The sequence below is a fragment of the Heterocephalus glaber genome, unplaced genomic scaffold, assembly GCF_053883595.1.
Source record: "Heterocephalus glaber isolate CG9 unplaced genomic scaffold, H.glaber_assembly_v1.0 deba00001689, whole genome shotgun sequence".
Classification (NCBI taxonomy): domain Eukaryota; kingdom Metazoa; phylum Chordata; class Mammalia; order Rodentia; family Bathyergidae; genus Heterocephalus; species Heterocephalus glaber.
In genome coordinates this window covers 5,024,824-5,045,976 of record NW_028258414.1, presented here as the reverse complement: position 1 = coordinate 5,045,976, position 21,153 = coordinate 5,024,824, and the positions used below count along the sequence as shown (strand labels likewise).

The following is a 21,153-nucleotide window of genomic DNA, read 5'->3' as shown; positions in this document are numbered from 1 at the left end:
CTGAATGACCACGTCCCCTTCTCTTTCTTTGTTTTCCTCCTGTTTCCTGGTTCCCTGCTGTTTGTCCTTTAGTATTCTGCTCAGGCCTGGTAAATGTGAAGATTTTCTGTTCATTTAAAATGAGTCTAGACACCCTGTTCTTGTTCTCTAAAGAGTAGTGGATCTCAAATTTTATTTATGTTAGAATCACCTAAAAGTCTTTAAAGCTGTTGCTGTCTTGTCTCTGGAGTTGGGCCCAGTAGGTTTGGGTGGGCCCTGGGAAGCTGCAGTAACAGATATGCCAGTGGTTTGGAGACCACCTTGAGAACTGCTGTCTTAGAGTATTGACTGACACTGATATTGTAAGTACCTGTTTATGTGTCTGCTTAGCCTCAAGTCTTTAATAATCTAGTTGAGTGAATGGTGGTCAGATTCATACAAGGGTATAGATAGCTCCCTTTTATAAGACCTTTTCTAAATGCCAGAGCCAGAAGCAAACTCATCGTTTTCTCACTTTGGAAGCATTTTAACTTCTTGTCTGTCTCGAATCACATCTCGCATCATAATTGTTAGTATGTGTTTGCAGTTCTCTCTGTTTAGTTCACTGCTCACTGAAGACAGGAACTGTGTCCTACTGGTTTTTTTTTTTTCTGCTTCTCACAATACCTTTTATTTAGCACCTGCTGAGTAATGTTAAAGGAGTACATTTTCTGTGTGCTAAAACTACAAAGAACTTGTTAGCTCTATTTCATAGGTCTGATATTGGAGAATGTCATTTTTGCATTACATTTTTAACAAACAAATGGCACAGGGTCTGATTGGTGTACATCTTTAAATTCACTGTACTTATTGATGGGGAATGGAAGGGGGTAGAGCTATGTTTTTGTTGTCCCCTACAATTTTCTGTGGTTCTGTTACATATTTATGTAGCAAATATGGCTGTGATAATATTTTTCTGTACCACATAATACTAAAGAAATTTCTAGCAAGCAGTCTAGCAGTTTTCCATCAGATAAAGTTAATGTTACCTTTTAGGTTTCTTATATTGTGGTATGTGTTCTCCGGCATAGGTACAGTTAAAAATTTCAACTAGTGCCTGGTCCAGTAGTTTCTCATTGGATACTGTGGGAAGTTATGGGTGTGTGAAATGTCCTGCCAACAATATGGAATATCTGGTAAGAATCTGCTGCTTATTTCCCTTTAGCTCCATTCACCTTTTCTGCAATTCAGGAAGCAATGGCTCTTAAAGAGTACAGATATTTTAATTCAAAGTATTGTACATAGGGCTGTCTCTACAAATTTCTGTCACCACTCTTATCAGCAGGACTTGAATTTGTGAAAGTTTAATACAGTGACTTGAATCTACCCAAGTAATAACTTGGTAAATATTCACAGTAAACTAGAGTTTTCATTCCATATCCACCTTGTTATGCATTTCTTAAATCCTAACTTTTACCACTTAGAAAATTTAAATAATCTGGTGCCAATTGACCTGTTTTATTACTACTTTAAAAATTTTATTGATGACAAATACTAAAGCAGCAAAACTGGAGCTTTTCCACTAATTATAAAGCAATTTGTGTTTGGAATATTAAAAAGTGAAGAATGCTAGACAGATTAAATCTGTCAGTGAAAGTTATCACAAATTACTGAATGATACTCTTTTTTTTTTTTTTTTTGGTACTGGAAATCAAACACAGGACCTTGCGCTTGTGAGGCAGGCGGTGGCACCACTGAGGCACCACTGAGCTACATCCCTGGCCCCTGAATGATATTCTTAAACTGGTTTCAGATGGAGCCAGTTTTGTTTTGTTTTTTCTACTAGAAAATAACAGTGGAATATAGCTTATGCCAGTTTATTTAAGAATTCTGATTCTAAAGTATTTTAAGAAATGTGTGTGTGAATGAGGGAGTATGTGTATATTTCAAAGAGATTGGATAAAGTGCTGAAAAGTAAGATTCTTTCCTTTTGACAGGTTGGGGTTAGCATCAACATGAGCAGTTTTAATCTCTCACGGATAGTCACTCTGACTCCCTTCTGCACCATTGCAAACAAGTCCTCGTTGGAACTGGAAGTTGGTGAGATTGCATCTGATGGCTCAGTGCCAACTAATAAATGGAGCTATATTGGTTCTTCAGAGGTAATTTTTTCTTTTAACAGGGCTGATTCCTAAAATAGCCAAAGAAATATATTTTTTAAAATTTTATTACCACATGTTTGCAGTACACAATAATTACATCCATCATGGGAGCTGGTACATATACATAACACATCTTCATTCTTTTTTGCTTGTCCCCTTCTCCTTTCCCTCCTTAGTTCCTGACGTATAAATAAGAATTACATATACTTCTTTGTCTTATACTGAAATGTTTGTGTTAAAATAGGGCAGCCATGGGCCGGGGATTTGGCTCAGTGGTTCCGGCGCCTGCCTTGCAAGTGCAGGGTCCCAAGTTCGATCCCTGGTACCCAAAACAAACAAACAAACAAAAAAAACCCAAATAAAATAGGGCAGCCAGTTTTAAAAGTTTTTTTTCACACTGTAAGCATGTTTTTAAAAAAAAGGAAAGTTGTTGCTCATATTGACCTACCCCTAGCCCAGTCTAGATGGTTAACAGTCATTCTCTGGTTCTCCTGTATGTATAAAATATGCATATGTACTGTGAAAAGCACATAGAGGTAATGTACTACGTATTACCACGATTGTCAGTGTAATGTTTCTCTACTCAAAAAACTGCAGTCTTGTTGGTAAGGCCTAAGATGCATGTATATTAGCACCTGCAGAATAAGTTAATACATGCAGAGTTATAGGTGATTGTAAAATTTCTGAATAAGTGAGCTAGGAATTTTACCTATTTAAAATTGACTAGTAAAGGAACTGGCCTGCTGGTGCTCTGCTTCCTTATCAACTGGGTACTGAGGGGCAAAGCAGAGCTGGATGGCATCTCAGAACTGTCCCCTGGACCTTCGTGACTGATCCCAGCAGCTCCTGTGGCTCATAATTGTCCCTCACAACAGGGTACAGAATGCGGTCTCTCCCTTGCTGGTCCTCAGGATGCTTGACAGCCCGCCTTTGCATTGGCCTCTGCAGTGGCTAGACACACTCACACAAACGTTGACTTGGGTTGGTAGCTGAGGCCTAAGATCAGGAGCCTTGCTTGTGAGTGTATGAATGTGAATTTGCGCATGTGTATGCAAAGCAGAGTGTTCTGCCCTGAAGACAGCTCGGGAAAAGGTGAGTCTAGTGTGCTTTGGCAGATGTGCAGGCCCTGGTTCATGCCTGTGCAGCCCAGATTCAGATAGAGCAAGAGGGAGCTCCTTTGTGTCCCCAAGTCTCAGGACTACACTGTAGGCTTACCTGCTGTCTTCACTAGGTTCCAGCTCAATGGGGCATGCTCCTGGTGGCCGTACAAATGTGTGTACTCTCTGTGAGCTAGGCTTTGCATTCTTCTCCTTTGCTCTCAGCATTTAAGTTTGTTGCTGCTTTCTTTTCATTTACCTTTTATTTTTTAAAGCACAACCTTCTATTTAGGTTTCAGTGATCAGAGAAGTATAAAATAAATCAAGTGGTATTGTAAAAAAAAAAAAAAGAGAGACTAGTAAAATTCAACCCTCTCACTTTACAGAAAAGGAAACTGAGGTTCAGACTTTCCGGGGTCAGTAAGGTCATTGATAGTTGACTTGATAGATATTGGTTTTCTGTATCAAAAGGTCTGCTTTCAAACTAAACTTTGTAGGCTCCATAATATTTGAGGAAGTGAAGAGAATGAAGGAAAAAAGGAGGAAAAGTGTAAGGATCCACAGTTGTCCTTGACTTTGACCGACTTGTCAACCAAACCAGCTGAGCTTAAGGATAGCTGATGTCATTCTCCCATTCTTCAGTACAGCTCAGAAAAACCTGGATTCTGAAGTTATTTTTTAAAAATACTTAGCAAAAGGCTCAAAAGGAAGGATTCCCACTACAGTACAAAGCTTTAGAGCTCTAAGAAGGCATGATCTTTTCAAGGCACTTAGAATGATCTCTGTGTGCCCTACAAATAAATGCATCTTTTTATCTTTGATAAAGATTTATCAACAGTATTTTTATTTAGATACAAAATTTACCCAATACTCTATAGCAGAAGGACATTTTATATTGTATTAGAAACTAAAATCCTAGTTTCACAGTTAGGGAAATGGAAGCTCAGAGTATGTGGTTTAAGATTGAGCAGCTAGGAAGGTATATTTGGACTTCTGAGCAGGTCCATAGTAGTCTGTTCTCTGCCTTTGGTGCTCATTCTGATTTATTGAGGATAAAATGCTCTATGAATGAATTCTTCATTTAATGATGAAGTAAAAGGTGCTCTGCACAAAAGCGTGTTACTGAGATCTTGTTTTTAAATACTGTATTTGAGACATTTGAGGCATTCTCAGTCCACAGGCTCTTCAGTTTCTCATGCTGTATGTATACCGTAAGTACATATAGATTAATGAACTGTTACACCATGAGCACATATGGGTTATATATCTGTGCTCTTCTAGGGAAGCTTCTTTGATTTTGAACATAGTTATAGTTGAGTAGTATTAATAGGAGATGTAGAGGTTCTGTTTAAAGAAACTCAGTAATAATTTAATCAGTGTCACATTTGGAGTTGAAAACTTACTTAGCTACTGTCTCATTTAAACCACTGTACTGTACGAAGACTGATACTAACTTTTATGTTTTCAGTGCCTTCCATTTTGGCCTGAAAATCTGTCAGGCAAACTTTGTGTGAGAGTAGTGGGTTGTGAAGGATCTTCCAAACCGTTCTTTTATAACCGACAAGATAATGGCACTTTATTGAGCTTAGAAGAACTGGTAAGGTTTTATATTTTAAAATAAATGTCTTTGATTTTTAAAATTGCCTTTAAAATTTTTCTTTAAATCATATAAAAATCTGCTGGTAATTTTCTTGAAGCATTGCTATATCAATATTTAAGGCTGTGATATATTTGGAAGAAATCAGAATTGCTTTGCTTTTCGTTAACAACTTGGAAAACAAAGCTTTTGTGTTTACATTATTGATTGACATCCCATATGTAAATGATATTAAATCAGTACCTCAATTGACTTCTTTCTCCTATAATAGAGTGGCGGTATCTTGGTGGATGTAAACACTGCAGAACACTCAACTGTCATAACCTTTTCTGATTACCACGAGGGGTCTGCACCTGCCCTCCTGATAAACTACACACCATGGGACATCCTCACTTACAAACAGAGGTAGGAGAAAGGGCTTAATAGAAATCCTGTTTGCTTCTGTTGGTCCACAGTCCCTTCTGGGAAACCCTTGAGGCTAACATCCCAAATGTTTCAGATTTTAGAAGGGTGGTTTATTATAGAGCGTGTGGTTTATTACCTAACACTCTTGGTAAGTCTTCAGACAGTGCTCTACAGTCAGAAATGCTAATATTTCTACAGCAACAACTATGAATATTCGCACAGGTGGGATAAATACAAACTATTAATAGTCTCATACATGTTCAAATCAGGTTTTGCTGTCAAATGATTCTTGACAAACTTCTGGAAATACCTTTGGCCTTTTGAAGCTTTTTAAATTTTACAATTGCAGATAAGTAACTGTGAACCTATTTAAGCATTGTCTTTCCTTTGTAGCATGGTAATGCTCAGTGAACTTCTCCCTGTAAATATGTATCTAAAATTGGTTAGGGAAAGTAGAAGGCCAAATGAGAGAACTGTGGTTAGGGAGTGATATTAAATTTATAGGCCAAGTGATAGGAATTTTTTCTTATTCACACATATGTCATTGGATGATGTCATTGTTTAATGGTATAGCAAATAGCTTTAAGCCCTTAAATGTATAATTAATAATTTTATTATAAAATATATGTTTTCTTGAAGATTTCCCCATTCCTAACTCTCATGGTGTTAATCCAGTGAGAGATTTAAAAGTACAGATTAAGGTCAGAACCTACTTCCCTCCCCCCCATTTCTCTGGAGTCTTTTTTTATATGTTACATAGGCTAGTACTTCTTAAAACTTTAATGATCAACTTTCAGATCTCCTTGGAATCTTAGGATTCAGATTCTGATTTAGTAGGTTTGGGGTGGGGTGCCTTTGCATTTGCATTTCTAGCAAACCAGGTAATGATACTGCTGCACAGGTCACACTTTCAGTAGGAATAGTATGAACTCTTTTTTCCTTTTGCTAAGTATTGCATTTGATTAAAAAGAGTAAACCTGAGCCGTGAGTGAGCTACTAAAGATTTTGATATTCACAGCTATTTGTGCAGATGGACACTGATGAGTCAGCTTATTACCTCAGTGAAATCTATTGGTGTGTTTCTTCCTAGATCAATTCAGAGTATACTGCACTCTTGGAAAGGATGTTGTACCCAGTATTCTGTTTCTTTAACCTTCAGTACCATTGCTTATTGGACATTGTAGGATTCTTTATTATGGGCAGAATTGTGTTTTACTAACACAGTCTTCTCAATAAATTACAGGTCCAGGATTTGCAGGGCTAAGACAGTCTAATCTTTTGTCTGTCACTTGTGTTTTAGTGGATCAGGGGAGGAAGTAGTCTTATTGCCAAGACAAGCTCGACTTTTTGCCTGGGCAGATCCTACTGGCATCAGAAAACTTAGCTGGACATATGCAGCAAATCATGGAGAACATGCTCTGTTGAAGGTATGTTTTGATGGGGGCTTGCTGTGTGTGTTGACTTATGGTGAGGGAAGTGGACAGGCTGGTTTCACCGTGTTATCTTGGTCCTTACTGAGCTGAAAGTGAATTGGAGGTATTTTTGGAGTTAAGTTACTCAGACTCCAGATTGCAAATAGTTCATACCAATATTTTACCATCTATGTAGCAAAATGTATTTATAATTGTAAAAATAGCCCTGCTCCATCTTGTCCAAGGCACCAGTAAAACACCTTTTTATCTTTTTTAAATGGAAAGGATTTTAAGGTTAAGTGGAATTCAACTTTATTTGAATATATTCATGCCTCTTTTGCCATTGAGGTTTTTAGGCATGTTTTTCTAAGCAAGGCCATGTTTTTTATTAATCAGATGAGTTTGATAGTATGCAAATTTTCCCATACACAGATTTGTTGAAATGATTATTATAGGTTGATAAATTAATCAAATATGTCATTTCTTGGATTCAAGACTCTAGAAGGGGCCTAAGAATTCACCTGCCCACCTCCCCCTTGAAAGAGAAATTGCTCATGTGTGAGTGATATATGATCCAGTTTCTGCATATATATTTCCCATGATACAGTGTTATAGCCTGTTGTCCCAGGGTGCCGATTGTTAAAAAGGTTTTCTTGGCTTTTGCTTTAAAATGGTAGGTAATTGGCCAACAGTGACTGAATTATCTTCTCCTGTATTCACTCTGAGATACCTGTAAAAGAGAAAGACTTGCTTGACCTTTGGAAAGTGAGATTGATGGCTCTTCTTTTTTAAGGTTCTTGGAATGCCTTTCATGTGGCAGTTTGGTGGGGCTTTCTTGCTGTGCTTGTGCTTTACCTTCACAACAGACACTGTCCAGTTTATGAGTGGAAGAAAGTCGCTTCACAAACGGACACTGTCCAGTTTACGAGTGGAAGAAAGTCGCTTTTGTTGCCTGCTCCTCTTTGCTTCCTGACTCAGACGTCAGGAGCTCTCCCCAGAGTCCCTGCTCTATCTGAGTTTGTCGCCTCTTCATCATATTTGATACTGTTCAGCATCCACAACTCCCAGGCAGTAGCATATGGGCCCCGGAGAGGGAGCGCTAGAGGTGCTGTGGCGGTGAGGGTACTAAGGGCTGCACAGAGGCAGCTCCAGAAAGAATCCAAGCAACAGTGTATGCAGGGCTTTCATTTTTAATGTTTCTTCTCTGTTTTGTGTTAGAGAATCAGGCAAGGGGGAAAGCAGATGATTCTATCTCAGTGTAGTCTGCTAGGTGCTGAAAGCTAACCTGGAAGAAAGGCAGCTGCCCATTGCCTGTCTAATAAGATCATGTGAGAAGGGAGTTCTGTCAGGCCTGAGAGGTCATGACAGGGGAGTCCTGAGAACCTCTCACTATCACTGACAAATAGTGGCTCTCAAAAAATCTTTCCTCAGGGTCGGGGATTTAGTTCCATGGTTCCGCCGCCTGCCCTGCAAGTGCAGGGACCTGAGTTCAATCCTCGGTACCCGCCCCCAAAAAAAGATCTTTCCTCATTTAAGTATAAATTTATAGTAATAAAAACTAAAATGAAACTTTAAAAAATACCAAGAAAATATAAGTCTACATTTAGAGAGTGTTTAGACCTCTAAAAATTTTATTAGGAGAAAAAATTCACAGTATATTCCTGACATCCTACCTGTGTTATAAAGCGCTGCCACCTCTGAAGTGGGTAGAAAGCAGTAGGAAATAGGAAGACAGGCAGAAAACTAAAGTGACAGGGAAGTGTGGAAAGAGTCTGCACATGCTGCATACATGCCAGTGAGTCCTAAATTTTAATGAAAGAAATTATGCAGTCAAGATTGTCTTTCTAAAAAAAGGTATCAATTAGGAGAGCTAAAATCAATGAGGAAGGAATTTTACAACAATTGAGAAAATTAAAATTTAGCTCTTAGAGTGAAAAAGGAAATGAAAGAAAATATATAAAAAGGGACAGAAAATGTTTTTGAGTATCAGGTATTAATGCTTTTCATCTATTATCAGTAATGTTTATGATAGGAACTTAGCACTACTAGTTGGGATTCAAAACCAGCTCTGATTTCACAGTCCATAGATTTCTTTTCCTACTAGACCATACTTAGTGTCAGTAAATAAAAATGGTTTAAATTCTCCTGCTAACAGATAAAAGCATACAGATGATGTTAAAAAATAGTATCTAACACTGTAGCTGGTCATGTTGGTATGTGTGGTCCCAGCTGGGAGGTTGAGGCAGGAAGGTTGCTGAGCCCGAGTTCAGTGCCAGCCTGGGCAACATAGGAAGACCTTGTCTCAAAAAAAGGAAAGGAAAAAAAAGTATATGATACTTACAGATATGTCTTAACTTAAAATTTTAAGCATAAAGAGAAGATAAACAGTCTGGAGATTTAGCTCAGAGGCACTGTGCCCGCCTTGCAAGCACTAGGTCTTGAGTTTGATCCCTGGTACCAGGAAAAAAAAAGACATGATAATTATTGAGTATGCAAGTAGAAGTAAAAAAGAAAGCAAAATTGTTGATTTTAGTTCTGATCAACTATAATTCAAGACACAGGCTTTAAATACATTATGATAATATGACAGAAAGGAATGATAGCAATAAACCTTTATGTAATGAATAACATTGCATTAAAATACAAATGAAACTTGAAATGCTGGAAGTTAAACACAGTTGCCTGGGGACATCTTAACATATATAGTTTAATTTTTTTTTTTTTGGTACCAGGAATCAAACTCAGGACCTTGTGCTTGCGAGACAGGCGGTGACACCACTGTATTGTTTAATTTTTAACAGATCAAATACACAAAGAGTAAATATATTCCAAGAATATTAAAAAAATTGAAATTAAAGACACATAATATTTTGTAGTTTACAAAGAGAACTCATCTTAATAGGTATTTCTGAAAATTTAACTACATATTAGAGTAAAAATGAAATGGAAGGCCAGTTTCACCATATAATATAATATACTTAAAACTAATAATGTATTTGAAACCAGAACAATGAACTTATTCCTGTGCTTCTGGTGAAATCTTTTGTTTTTTCTTTTTGCCCAAGAAAACAGGAGTTGAAAAGGTACATGACAGGTACTTACTTCCTGTTGAAAGGAACTGTTGCGTTTATGTTAAATCCAGATTTAATGCCTGAAAACACTGACCAAACAAATCAGGCTCCTATTTCCAAGTGCTATATGAAACCTTCAGCAAAGAAGGCTAGTTTTTGTTCAGCTTAATGCAAACTGATCACAGTAGTTTGACTGTTTGGCAGTGTGATTTACATAAATATTGTGTTATAAATCATTTAAAACAAAAATAGACTAGAAGGCTAATTTTGCTTGAGGTTACTTTTCTAATAAATTTCTGAAACTTTCTGTTCTCCAACGTGGAGACAAATAAACATCTTTGGACCTTGTCATCACTGCAGCATACTCTTGTTCCTCAGTGCTCTTTGAGCTCTAACCAGGTAACACACACTAAGGTAGGAAAATGATACACTCCTAGTCTTTGTCACTGTTTGAAAAAAAAGTAGTGAGTATGGTTTAACATAAATGATAGCTGTAAGTCAGTTTGTTGCTGAGAGTTTTCCATTTTATAGTCATGCTTTGTAAAGTTTTCTGCTATTTCTCATTTGCTCTTGTTCAATTTTAATAAAAATAATGTGTGGCCCTAATGAAGTCTTTTTTTCCCCCCAGGATGAATGTGGCCAGTTTCCATATGATGCAAACATCCAGATACACTGGGTATCATTCCTAGATGGCCGCCAGAGAGTTCTGCTTTTCACGGATGATGTGGCCTTGGTTTCCAAAGCATTGCAGGCAGAAGAAATGGAGCAGGCTGACCATGAAATAATCTTATCTCTCCACAGCCTTGGGCTCTCACTGGTTAACAATGAAAACAAGCAGGAAGTTTCATACATCGGAATAACCAGGTATGCAAGAAGGAAGATAAGACATGAGACATCTTAAGGCATTCAGTTCTTAATATTAAATATGATGAGAGCAAACCAGTCCTGGTTTGAATTTGATATACTCTAGAATAGTGGTGGTGAACCTGTGGCACACATGTTGTAGTAGACATGCAGAGCCCTCTCTTCAGTGATGCCATGAGGTATATGGGTTGTTTTTTCTAAACTAAATCCTCAGTATTTGGAAGAAAAGGTCCAAAGGGGTAGGGGTAGTGGGAGGGGCAGAGAAAAGGAAAGAAGGGAAAGGAAAAAATGATGAGAAATGGAAAAAATGGAAATAAAGTCTGTGTAAATAGGGAAGGGTGGAGGGCGTGAAGGGAGGGCTAGGAATGGGGAAAAAATAAGAACCAAGATGCATTATGTAAAGGTACAATTCCTAATGAGAACTGTAATTGTGTTGTATACCTACAATGTACCAATAAAAATTTAATACAAAAAAATCCTCAGTATTCAGGTTTAATTGCACTGTTGCACTTTGCGATAAATAAGTGGGTTTGGGGTTGCAGTTTGGGCACTCGGTCTCTAAAAGGTTCAGCATCCCTACTCTGTAATCATTCAGTGAAACTTAGTGAAGAATTCTTTGTACTGCTAGTTGATAAGGCCCAAAGATGACTAAGATTTGGGCCCTGCTTTTACAATACTTACTGTCACTTGAGTGGTTTCCTTCTTTCTCTGTTGTTTTTGTGTATTTTTTTAATGTACTAGAAACACTGAGAAATTTTACAAAGAAGATATACATATGTGATGGAGTTATGGAAGTAGAAGTAACTAATTTTGTGTATAGAGAGGTTCTAGAAACTAGCTTGGGTCAGTGGAAGCCAACAAAAGTAAAGTAGAAAACACGTTCATAGAGGATACAGTGTAAGTAGTTATTTAGAACTTTATAATACTTATGGGACTGTTTATTAAGTAATAAATACTTGGCTTTATATTTCAGTATTATATAAATTTTTTAAATTATGAAAATCACTTGTTTAGTCATAGCAAATTTTCTCTTATTTTTTGGTAGATTCTTTTCACATTAATGTTACATATATTCTCATATTTTGTCAGGTTGTCCTTTATAAAGGATATTTGTAAAATTTATTGAAATTACTTTTTTCACCTCATACACTAACATCTAGGTTTCAAAGGAAAGCTGTCATTTATATAATGTTTAAAAATAGATCTTTATTTTATTATTATTATTATTAATATTATTATTTTGGCCTGGGGATTGAACTCAGGACCTTGCACTTGCGATGCAGGTGGTGGAACCACTGAGCTAAATTCCTGGCCCCCCAAAATAGATCTTTATTTGTTTGCAGTTTTAGGTCTAGAGGAAGATTGAATGTAAAGTATAGACTTCTCACACATCTATACCCTCAAGTTTCCTGTTACTAACATCTTGCAAAATTGTAATGCATTTGTTGTTGTTGATGAATGAGTACTGCTAACATTATTATTATCATAAAATAACTGCATAGTTTATTTTGGGGTTCACTCTGAATTATACAGTCTGTGACTTTGACAAATATATAACATGTACCCACCATTATAATATCATATAGAATAGTTTCAGGCCTTAAAAGTCTCTTGTCTTAATCTGTTAATCCCTCCCATCTCTTTTGTGAATTACTGGAAAAGACTGATTTTAGTCATTGTAGTAAATGGCATCTCATTGTTGTTTTAATTTGCAATTCCCTCATAATTAATACTATGGTGCATCTTTTCATATGCTTATTTGCCATTTGAGTACTTTCTTCTGTTAGGGGTCCAGATCTTTCCTCTTTTTAATTTTGTTGTTTTCTTATTTTTTAGTTTTGAGTTATTTATTTTGGATACCAACATTTTATCATTTATGTATTTTACAAATAGTTTCTCCTAGTCTATGACTTTTTAAGAAAATCCTCTAAACAGTGTCTTTCAAAGAGCATTATCAGTTTTTTCTCTTGTGGATTGTGCTTTTGGTATTGTAGCAGAGTAGTCACTTCAGTACTCAGGGTCGCCTAGATTTTTCTCCTTTTATCTTGTAGGAGTTATAATCTTGATTTTTACATTTAAATCCAAGCCAATTTGAATTAATTTTTGTGAACAATAAAAGGTTTGTATCTAGATCCTTTTTTGTTGGATAGGGATGTCCACTTATTTACCATTTGTTGAAAAGACTGTTTTTTCTCTAGTTAGTTTTGTTACTTTAAAAAAATTATTTGGCTGTATTTGTTTGGGTCTGTTACTGGGCTTTCTATTCTTTTCCTTGATCTGGTTGTCTATGACCAAAACCAGATTATCTCAGTTACTGTAGTTTTATAGTAAGCCTTGAAACGGGGTAGTATCATTCTTCTGACTTACTCTGTCCTTCAGTATTGTCTCCTTTTTATCCTTTTGCCTTTCCATATAAATTTTAGAATCAGTTTGTAGCTATCTGCAAAATACTTTGCTGGGATTTTGATTGGGATTGGATTGTAGCTATAGATCAACCTGGAAAGAATTTACATCTTAACAATATTAACTCTTCATGTCCATATGGATGGAATAGCTCTCTATTTAGATCTTGGATTTTTTTTCACCACTTTTACAGTTTTTCTCAAGCAGATTGTGTAGATATTTTATTAATTTGTTTATATCTAAGTATTTTTCAATTTGGTATTAATGTAATGGTATTGTGTTTCTAATACGGAATTCCAATGTTTCATTGCTGACATATGAGAAAGAAATTGACATATATTAAGCTTCTAACTTCCACCCTTTGTTTAATTGCTTGTTAGCTACAGGAAGTTCTATGGGTAGGTTTTTTTGGTTGGTTTGGGGGATTTTCTGTGTAGACAATCACGTCATTTGTGGTGGTAGCTTTATTTCTTCCTTCACAATATTTGTACCTTTTATTTTCTTACTGCATTATCTAGGACTTCAGCGCATTGTTGATGGGAGGAGTGAATGTGGGCATACTTGCCTTGTTCCTGACCTTAGTGGAAAAGCACCTAGTTTATCCTCCTGAAGTATGATGAAGCATGATAGGCTTTGTGTAAATGCTCATTATCAAGCTGAGGAAATTTTCTATTTCTAGTTTGCTAAGAGGTTTTATCATGAAGACTTTTTGGATTTCTATAATTGTAGGGGTTTTTTTTTAGTAACTTCATTAACTCCTAAACACATTATATAGTGAAGATATTTTTATCATTATCATTGACTAATAAGTTATGCAAATTAATAGATATCTATTTTATCATTCTGCAAACAACATTCTCTCATGCAGGGATCAGCATGGTGTGACTTAAAAGCCAAATCTAGTCCACTGCCTGATTTTATGTGGCTTTTGATCTAAGAATTATTTTTTACATGTTTAAAAGGAAAGGAAAAACAAAAGAATATTTTGTAAGACATGACAATTACATGAAATTCAGAGTTTTTTGCTGTAAGTGAAGTTTTTGGGAACACAGGCATGTTCATTCTTTTATGTCTGTGGCTGCTGTTATGATGCTGCTTATTGTGCTTCAAATCTCAGTAAGTGTTGTACCTACTGCTTGCTTTGTTGTACATTTATTTATTTATTTTTTGCTCCCGGCAGTCGAACTCAGGACCTTGAGATTGCAAGGCAAGCGCGGTGTCACTAAGCTAAATCCCCGGCCCATGCACATTTGTTTTTACTACCAATAGTAGTCTTTGAAGGTAACTCTTAGGGCAGAATACAATACAGATTGTCATATCAAATAAAATAGTAAAGATTGTTTTTATTATATAACAACAGTGTAACTGAGCTAAAATAATACAAACTATATTGACCTTTGTGGAAACAAAGCATGTGGTGAAAACAGTCACATGAAACAAGGTCCAGAAAATTTGAAATAGAATGTCTTATTACAGCAGAATTTCTTCACAAAAATGCAAAACCAAAAATGAGGTTGTAACCAAAGTTTCTGAGGGAGTCATTCGTTAACCAAGCAAGGAAAACCTTTTTTTTTTTTTTTTTTTTTTTGGTAACAGGGATCAAACCCGGGTCCTTGCGCTTGAGCAGCAGGTGGCGAAACCGCTGAGCTAAATCCCTGGCCCCTAGGAAAACCTTTTTACTAATAGAGAGTTAATTGGATCAAGTCTGATAGCAGCAGCTAAAGAAATGTGTCCAGAGAAAATAAAACTGTTTAAAGCCCTTAGACTTCAGCGAGAACAGTTTTATAAAGGACCTTCAGAGCAGCATCAAGAGTCAATTAAAAAGCAAGGACAATGGTATTGAGTGTGAGTTTGCAGTTTTCCTAAGCTCCTGATACATCAACAGATGTTCTCAGTATTGCTCAGTTATAGATTTGAGAATTCAGTGTTGAATTTGAAGTAACTGAAGAATTAGCTTCTGTCAATAGTCAGCATAGAAAAACTATTGGTAAGAATATCTTCAAACAGGTTGAAATAGAATTCAGCATTACTGAGGAGGTCTTTTCTAGATATATTACAACCAATTATAGGGGAAAGATGGGAGCAGAAAAAGACTTAGTTGAAAAATATTGAGAAGGCTTTAAAAATGTGAAGCCTTTAAAGCCTGTGTTCTTCAGGTGTTTCTGTCAGTAGATGCTCTCTGGAAAGTGTTTGAATTGGCCCTTTCTTGTCAAACCAGTGCTGTCCAACAGTGAGCTTCATTCAGTCTCGGGTTAGCTCTCATCAGATCTGGGTATGTTAGAGATAGAAGCAAAATCTCCTCATTTGTCTTAATAAATGTGATGGTGTAGCATTCGTAACTGTAGTGTCCTCCTCTTCCATTCTGGGCCAAGATGAACATTTTCTGAACAGGAAGAGCCACCCTTAACACTGAACGACTTTGGAAATTATTTTTGCTAAAGACCTGGTAATATTTTCAGCCTAAAATTAGAAAGCTGAACAGTGCTATATGCAAAATTTATATTGTGGTAAGCTCATTTTAAAGACAACTTTTGTTTGAATAACAGGTAATGTCAAGCTGTTTTATGTACTTCCTGTGCTGTCCAAAGTTAAGACAGGAAGCAAGATATCCAACCCTCTAAATAACTTGGAGAGGATATATTTTATGACTTGCATCTTTACTTCCAGCAACATTTTTTCTGACCTCATTGCAAATACCTAGGAAATTTCCTCGTTTTAATAATTCATTTGGGCAAATGAGGAATTTACACCTAATCTGCAGTGTATTAATAGGCTAAAAGGCAAATGTCAAGAAAAGAACTCAGTAAGGTTTTATGAATGTCTTCTAAGTAATATATTAACATAATTAAAAGATAATTAAAATAGTCACAATAATATGTTTATAGATCACTGTCGCTGTTTTTCAGTACTATTTCCAAAGTGCCATTTCTATAGAAGCTTATTACATATTGTCATTAATAGATGAACACCTGCAATAGATTTTGATAAGGAATGCTAAATTAGGTAAAAGGTCACTCCCACAAAAGAATATTTTTCTCAGTAGTAGACCCTTGTTTTTAGAAATTATACTCAATTATTATTTTTATATTTTAAATTTCATCAATTAAAAATGTATGGAATTCTCTAGATATCTGACTACATCATAATCCTGTTTTTTGTCTACCTTTTGCCACACAGGCGGTGTTGGATATTGTAAAAATCTTTTGTATCAATTTACTTTGCATAGGAAATTGGTATTTGTACTAATCTGGAGTTGAATAACAGTTCCACAAACTTAAATCTGTGTTTCTAATTTGGTTTTCTTTGTGAATTATTTTAGTTCTGGTGTTGTTTGGGAAATGAAACCAAAACAGAAATGGAAGCCTTTTAGTCAAAAGCAGATACTCCTACTGGAACAGTCCTATCAGAAATATCAGGGCTCCCGAGACCGTGGCTGGATAAAGCTAGAGAATAATTTTGAGGTAACCCCCCAGTTTTCTACTTTGTGTGTTATAGGTTTGTAGTTTTATAGGTGTATTTTGTTGTTATTGGTAGTGGGACTGAGTAGTTTTACTGTCCAATATGTGTAGAAATTGGTATATATATATTAGTAAATAAACTCTTATTTATTAGTGTTAGTATATAATTAAAATACTGTATAATGTTAATATAATCATATAGTATGAAGACTGATTTAAATGTTTCTTTTCTGTATCTTTGTAACTTGTTCTGTTTACAAATCAGTTTTGTGAAACTTCATAAGATTATGCTGCAATTATGGTGGTTTATTGAAAATTTTACTCTTACATTTTGAATACCTGTATCTTACTAAATAACGACAATTGTATTAATTACTTCATTGATGAAAAACCTACAAAACCATGCTCAATTAAATTCATTAAATTTGAATGATTGTTGGATGCGGGTAGGCACTCATAAATAAAGATGTGGGGCCGGGGATTTAGCTCAGTGGTTTCGCTGCCTGCTGCACAAGCACAAGGACCCAGGTTTGATCCCTGGTACCCAAAAAAACAAAAAACATAAGTAAAGATGTGCTCTCAATGACCTTTGACCTTCCAGAGCAAAAACTAAAAGTCATGTTTGGCTGCAAGAAGATTCTGGAAACTTGAGCTGACTCCAGCTTGCTCTCATCATATTGTGTACTTTGGCCATTCTTTGTCTTTGGTGTCTGGGAGCTGAATCTGGACTGGTCACCAGCTGTGTGTGTCCATCTGTGTGTCTGTCTGTGTGTGTGCCCCCCTCCCCCCATCAGTGCTGGCTGTGCTTAAATGGTGGTTGGGGGTGGGAGTGCTGTTACCAGTAGTGTCAGGCATAAACAAACTATCTAACTATACATTGAAAAATAGAGTTCATTAAGAATTATCTAGAACTATTCATTACTATTAAAGTTTCTTTATATAAAGCGTTTTTTTTAAAGTACAGATTCTGTAATCAAAAACCTTTAGAATTCTTGTTTTCCTAGTAACTTTGTTAGAAAAGTGATTCTGCTTCAGAGATCTGAGTTGTTGATGACCTTAAGATCTTTTGATGAGACACAGCAGTAAAGATATTCTTCTCATTTGGTTTCATCAATACACAGATACCTAAAATGGGATACTCGGCTAATACCAGCTCATCATCAAAAATGTGCTTTTTTCCAGGTCAATTTTGATAAAGTTCCCATGGAAATGCGTCTTCCTATTCGGTGCCCTATTAAACGAGATTTTCTATCAGGAATTCAGGTTGAATTTAAGCAGTCTCCTCATCAGAGGAGTTTAAGGGCCAGGTTGTACTGGCTACAGGTAATATTATCATCCTCATTTAAATAAATATTTCTAATCACTTTGATAATCTTGAGAATGAAACTTCTCTTTTTATGTTAAAGCTGCTATCTTTTGTGGAGCTAAGAGTGTATTTCAGTGGTTGAGCACATGAGGCCCCAGGCTCAATCCTCAGCACCAAAAAAATAAAAAAAAGAAATTGGCATCTCCTATTTTGTTTGTATGCTTTTTCTACTTCTCTCATATATCCTGTGAATTTACATCTCCCTTCCATCTGCATTCAAAGACCATGTGACTCTTGAAACTGTTGAATTGGCCCAGTTAACCTGCAAGGGTGCTTTCTTACACCGGGAGGACATTACTTTTAAATGTACCTTTACATCTGTAATGGGACTCCCAAATGGGATATTCTCTTGTTGTTCTGCATAGGAGCCTTATTGGAGGTTGCTTTTGGATAGTTGATCATTTTCTCCCTCTCAGCCACCCCCCCCCCCCGTTTTCCTCCCTTTTAACTGTTAAGTTGTTATTTAAGACATTTTCATTTTTTTCTTCTTTATTCTGGATACGCTAATTTCATAGTTACTTGCATTTTATTTAAGCTGTAGACAGTAGAAATCTCACAGGATCGATAGGTTCAAATATTTGCACTAACAGTGTATGTGGTAATGCAGTTATGGAGGAATTTGTATATTTTATATATAGGCTTGCCCCTGCTGAGGTATGTAAGAAGTTTTAGAGGTTTTAAAGTACCACATGTACAAGCAGATTCTCAGTTATGATGACAGTAGCAGCTGCTCCTGTAATCCTGTCTCTGACACTACAAGTTAATTCAAACCTAAGTTGGTTGTCTTTTCTTTCAGGTTGATAATCAGTTACCAGGCACAATGTTTCCTGTTGTATTTCATCCTGTGGCTCCTCCAAAGTCCATTGCTTTGGATTCAGGTAAAAAGAGAAATATAGACACACCTTGTTCATAAAAGTTAAGAAGACATTAGTTTATCTTGTATAAAGCTTAGTTTTTTTCTGCTGTGGTTTTCCTTTTAGAGCCAAAACCTTTCATTGATGTGAGTGTCATCACAAGATTTAATGAGTACAGTAAAGTCCTACAGTTCAAGTAAGTAAAGATCTTCACTGTTTTTTTATCTAATGGAGTCTAAAAATGAGAATTTATTTTGAAAATAAATTTTGTTCTTTTTGAAAGTGATTTCTGTGTATAGTTATTTTCCAGTTGGACATATTAATCCATTTTTGGTCAAGGAATTGTTACCCTTAACTTATTTTCATTATAGTTTATACATATTTTAAAATGTAGAATTCCATCAATCACCTTCATTTTATAACTCCAATTAGAATATAAAATAATGAAGTACCAGTGATATGTGTATTTATAAGCTGTGTTCTTTAAAGCAGTTGCTGTAAACTTTAAAAATCAAATGATACATGCTGTATCTTCTATTTTTTTGGTACCAGGGATTGAACTCAGGTCCTTGTGCTTGCGAGGCAGGCGGTGGCACCACTGAGCTAAATCCCTGGCCCTCTTCTAATTTTGTTTATCTCTACTGTGAAGTTTTTAGGTGCTGAGTGTTAATACAGTAGTATTAACCCAAAATGCAACTTTCACTGTAATGAAAATTCTCAGTCTAAGTAGGGTTTGACCTTCTTAAAGTAATTTTTAACAGATAAAGAGGGGCCGGGGATTTAGCTCAGTGGTTCCGCTGCCTGTCTTGCAAGCACAAGGTCCCGAGTTCTATCTCTGGTAAACCCCCCCCCCCAAAAAAAAGATAAAGAAACAATATCATACTGTGCCTTTTGACCAAATTGTACTTTGAAAGTTACCAAGTTTGATTGAAACCCTGTTCCATTTCAGAAATTTTTTTTTTTTTCCTATAGGTATTTCATGGTCCTGATTCAGGAAATGGCCTTAAAAGTTGATCAGGGGTTTCTTGGAGCTGTTGTTGCACTGTTTACCCCAATAACTGACCCTGATGCTGAAAGCAAACGGGTAACAGTTTTTATTCCTAGGGAAAACTTTTAATGGAATGTTTAAGTCAGCTATTTATAGAGATGATTGTAATATAGAAAAAAATTAAAAGAAACTTTTGATTTAATTCTTTTCAGACAAAGTTAATCCAACAAGATATTGATGGTCTAAACACAGAATTAATGGAGACTTCAATGACTGATATGTCAATTCTCAGTTTCTTTGAACATTTTCATATTTCTCCTATTAAGGTTTGTTATTATTTTGAAATGTTATTGTAATTGTTTTAGGACTTCAAAGGATCTGTGTACAAGTATAGTTTTTAATCTGTTACATCAAGTATTTGGTGGGAACTGTCTTTGATTAATGGTAATAATTAAGACAGTTCTCTGTAACAGATGTACAGTCATAATTCCCACAGAGAAACCACTAGAGCATGTTCTCTAGTCTTGAATTAATAACCCTTTACTCAAGAAGCTGACAAAGGCATTTCTTAATTAAGTGTAGAAGTGCTCACCAACATCTAATGTTTTGGTTGCACTTTGTAACTACTATCACTGTCTAAACAGAAAGCTATAATGGTTGCCCTAACCAGAATGTGAAAGCGCTGAAGTTGGTAGTATACTGTTGATGTGAGGTTTCTCCCCCTTCCAAAATTTGATTGTAACCGAGAGAGTGGAAAATTGGATCCCTTTCACTTGCCTGAATTTGTACTTTATGAACCCATTTCCCTTTCCCCCTTTTGTTCTTTTTAGCTTTTACAGGGAAAGATGACTACTTAGTAAATTTAGAAATCCTATCAACCATAATGCTCTAAACTTGTGTAATGGGCCGGATTTACAATTAAGAAACTCTGTAAAATATTGATGATCCTTTACATTCTCAAAAACTGTTTACAACATTTTATTTTCAGTTGTATTCATTGAGCTTAAATGAATGGTTTTATAAAATAGGATTATTATTTTATACTGATTAATTTGGTATTAGACACATGCATAATAGCAGGTTTAAAATTGGCATTGTTTTTTGTGATAGGTTATACAGTTTCTTTCTCATTAGTAAGTAGAAATCATTTATGGGATTAAATAATAACCTTCAACAAAAATTTGTTGAATGCTTATTATCCAAATTGCTATTTAGATATGAAATGACTTCATGAAATTTACAAACTGAGGAATATTAGAAGATTGATAAATTTACAATCTGGGGAGTATTAGAAGATTGATAAATTTGCCTATTCATGTTCTTGAACTCAGTGGGAATTATGCCATGAAGTAGGGTAATGAAGACTTTGAACCACAATTATTTTTATAATCCATGTTGACTGCCTTAGGGGAGAGGTAGAGTCTAACACTGGATCCCAACACTTAACTGACTGCACAAGGGTGGACACTACAGTAAAGAAAAACAAAATAAAACATAAAAATGGGCTTTCTTGGCCTT

At 35.8% G+C, this 21,153-nt stretch overlaps 1 protein-coding gene across 4 annotated transcripts in view; it reads left to right on the top strand.

Annotated features, from left to right (window-relative positions):
* Positions 1–21,153, top strand: part of Vps13c (vacuolar protein sorting 13 homolog C) — a 153,378-nt gene that overhangs the window by 110,187 nt on the left and 22,038 nt on the right. For all 4 annotated transcript variants that reach the window (XM_004855710.4, XM_004855709.4, XM_004855712.4 and 1 more), the window contains 12 exons: positions 1,050–1,154; positions 1,956–2,120; positions 4,686–4,814; positions 5,086–5,219; positions 6,520–6,646; positions 10,331–10,566; positions 16,289–16,430; positions 17,610–17,750; positions 18,590–18,671; positions 18,774–18,843; positions 19,620–19,731; positions 19,848–19,961. In XM_004855710.4, the coding sequence (XP_004855767.2) occupies positions 1,050–1,154; positions 1,956–2,120; positions 4,686–4,814; positions 5,086–5,219; positions 6,520–6,646; positions 10,331–10,566; positions 16,289–16,430; positions 17,610–17,750; positions 18,590–18,671; positions 18,774–18,843; positions 19,620–19,731; positions 19,848–19,961 (1,557 nt within the window). The remainder of the gene's footprint in view (positions 1–1,049; positions 1,155–1,955; positions 2,121–4,685; positions 4,815–5,085; positions 5,220–6,519; positions 6,647–10,330; positions 10,567–16,288; positions 16,431–17,609; positions 17,751–18,589; positions 18,672–18,773; positions 18,844–19,619; positions 19,732–19,847; positions 19,962–21,153) is intronic.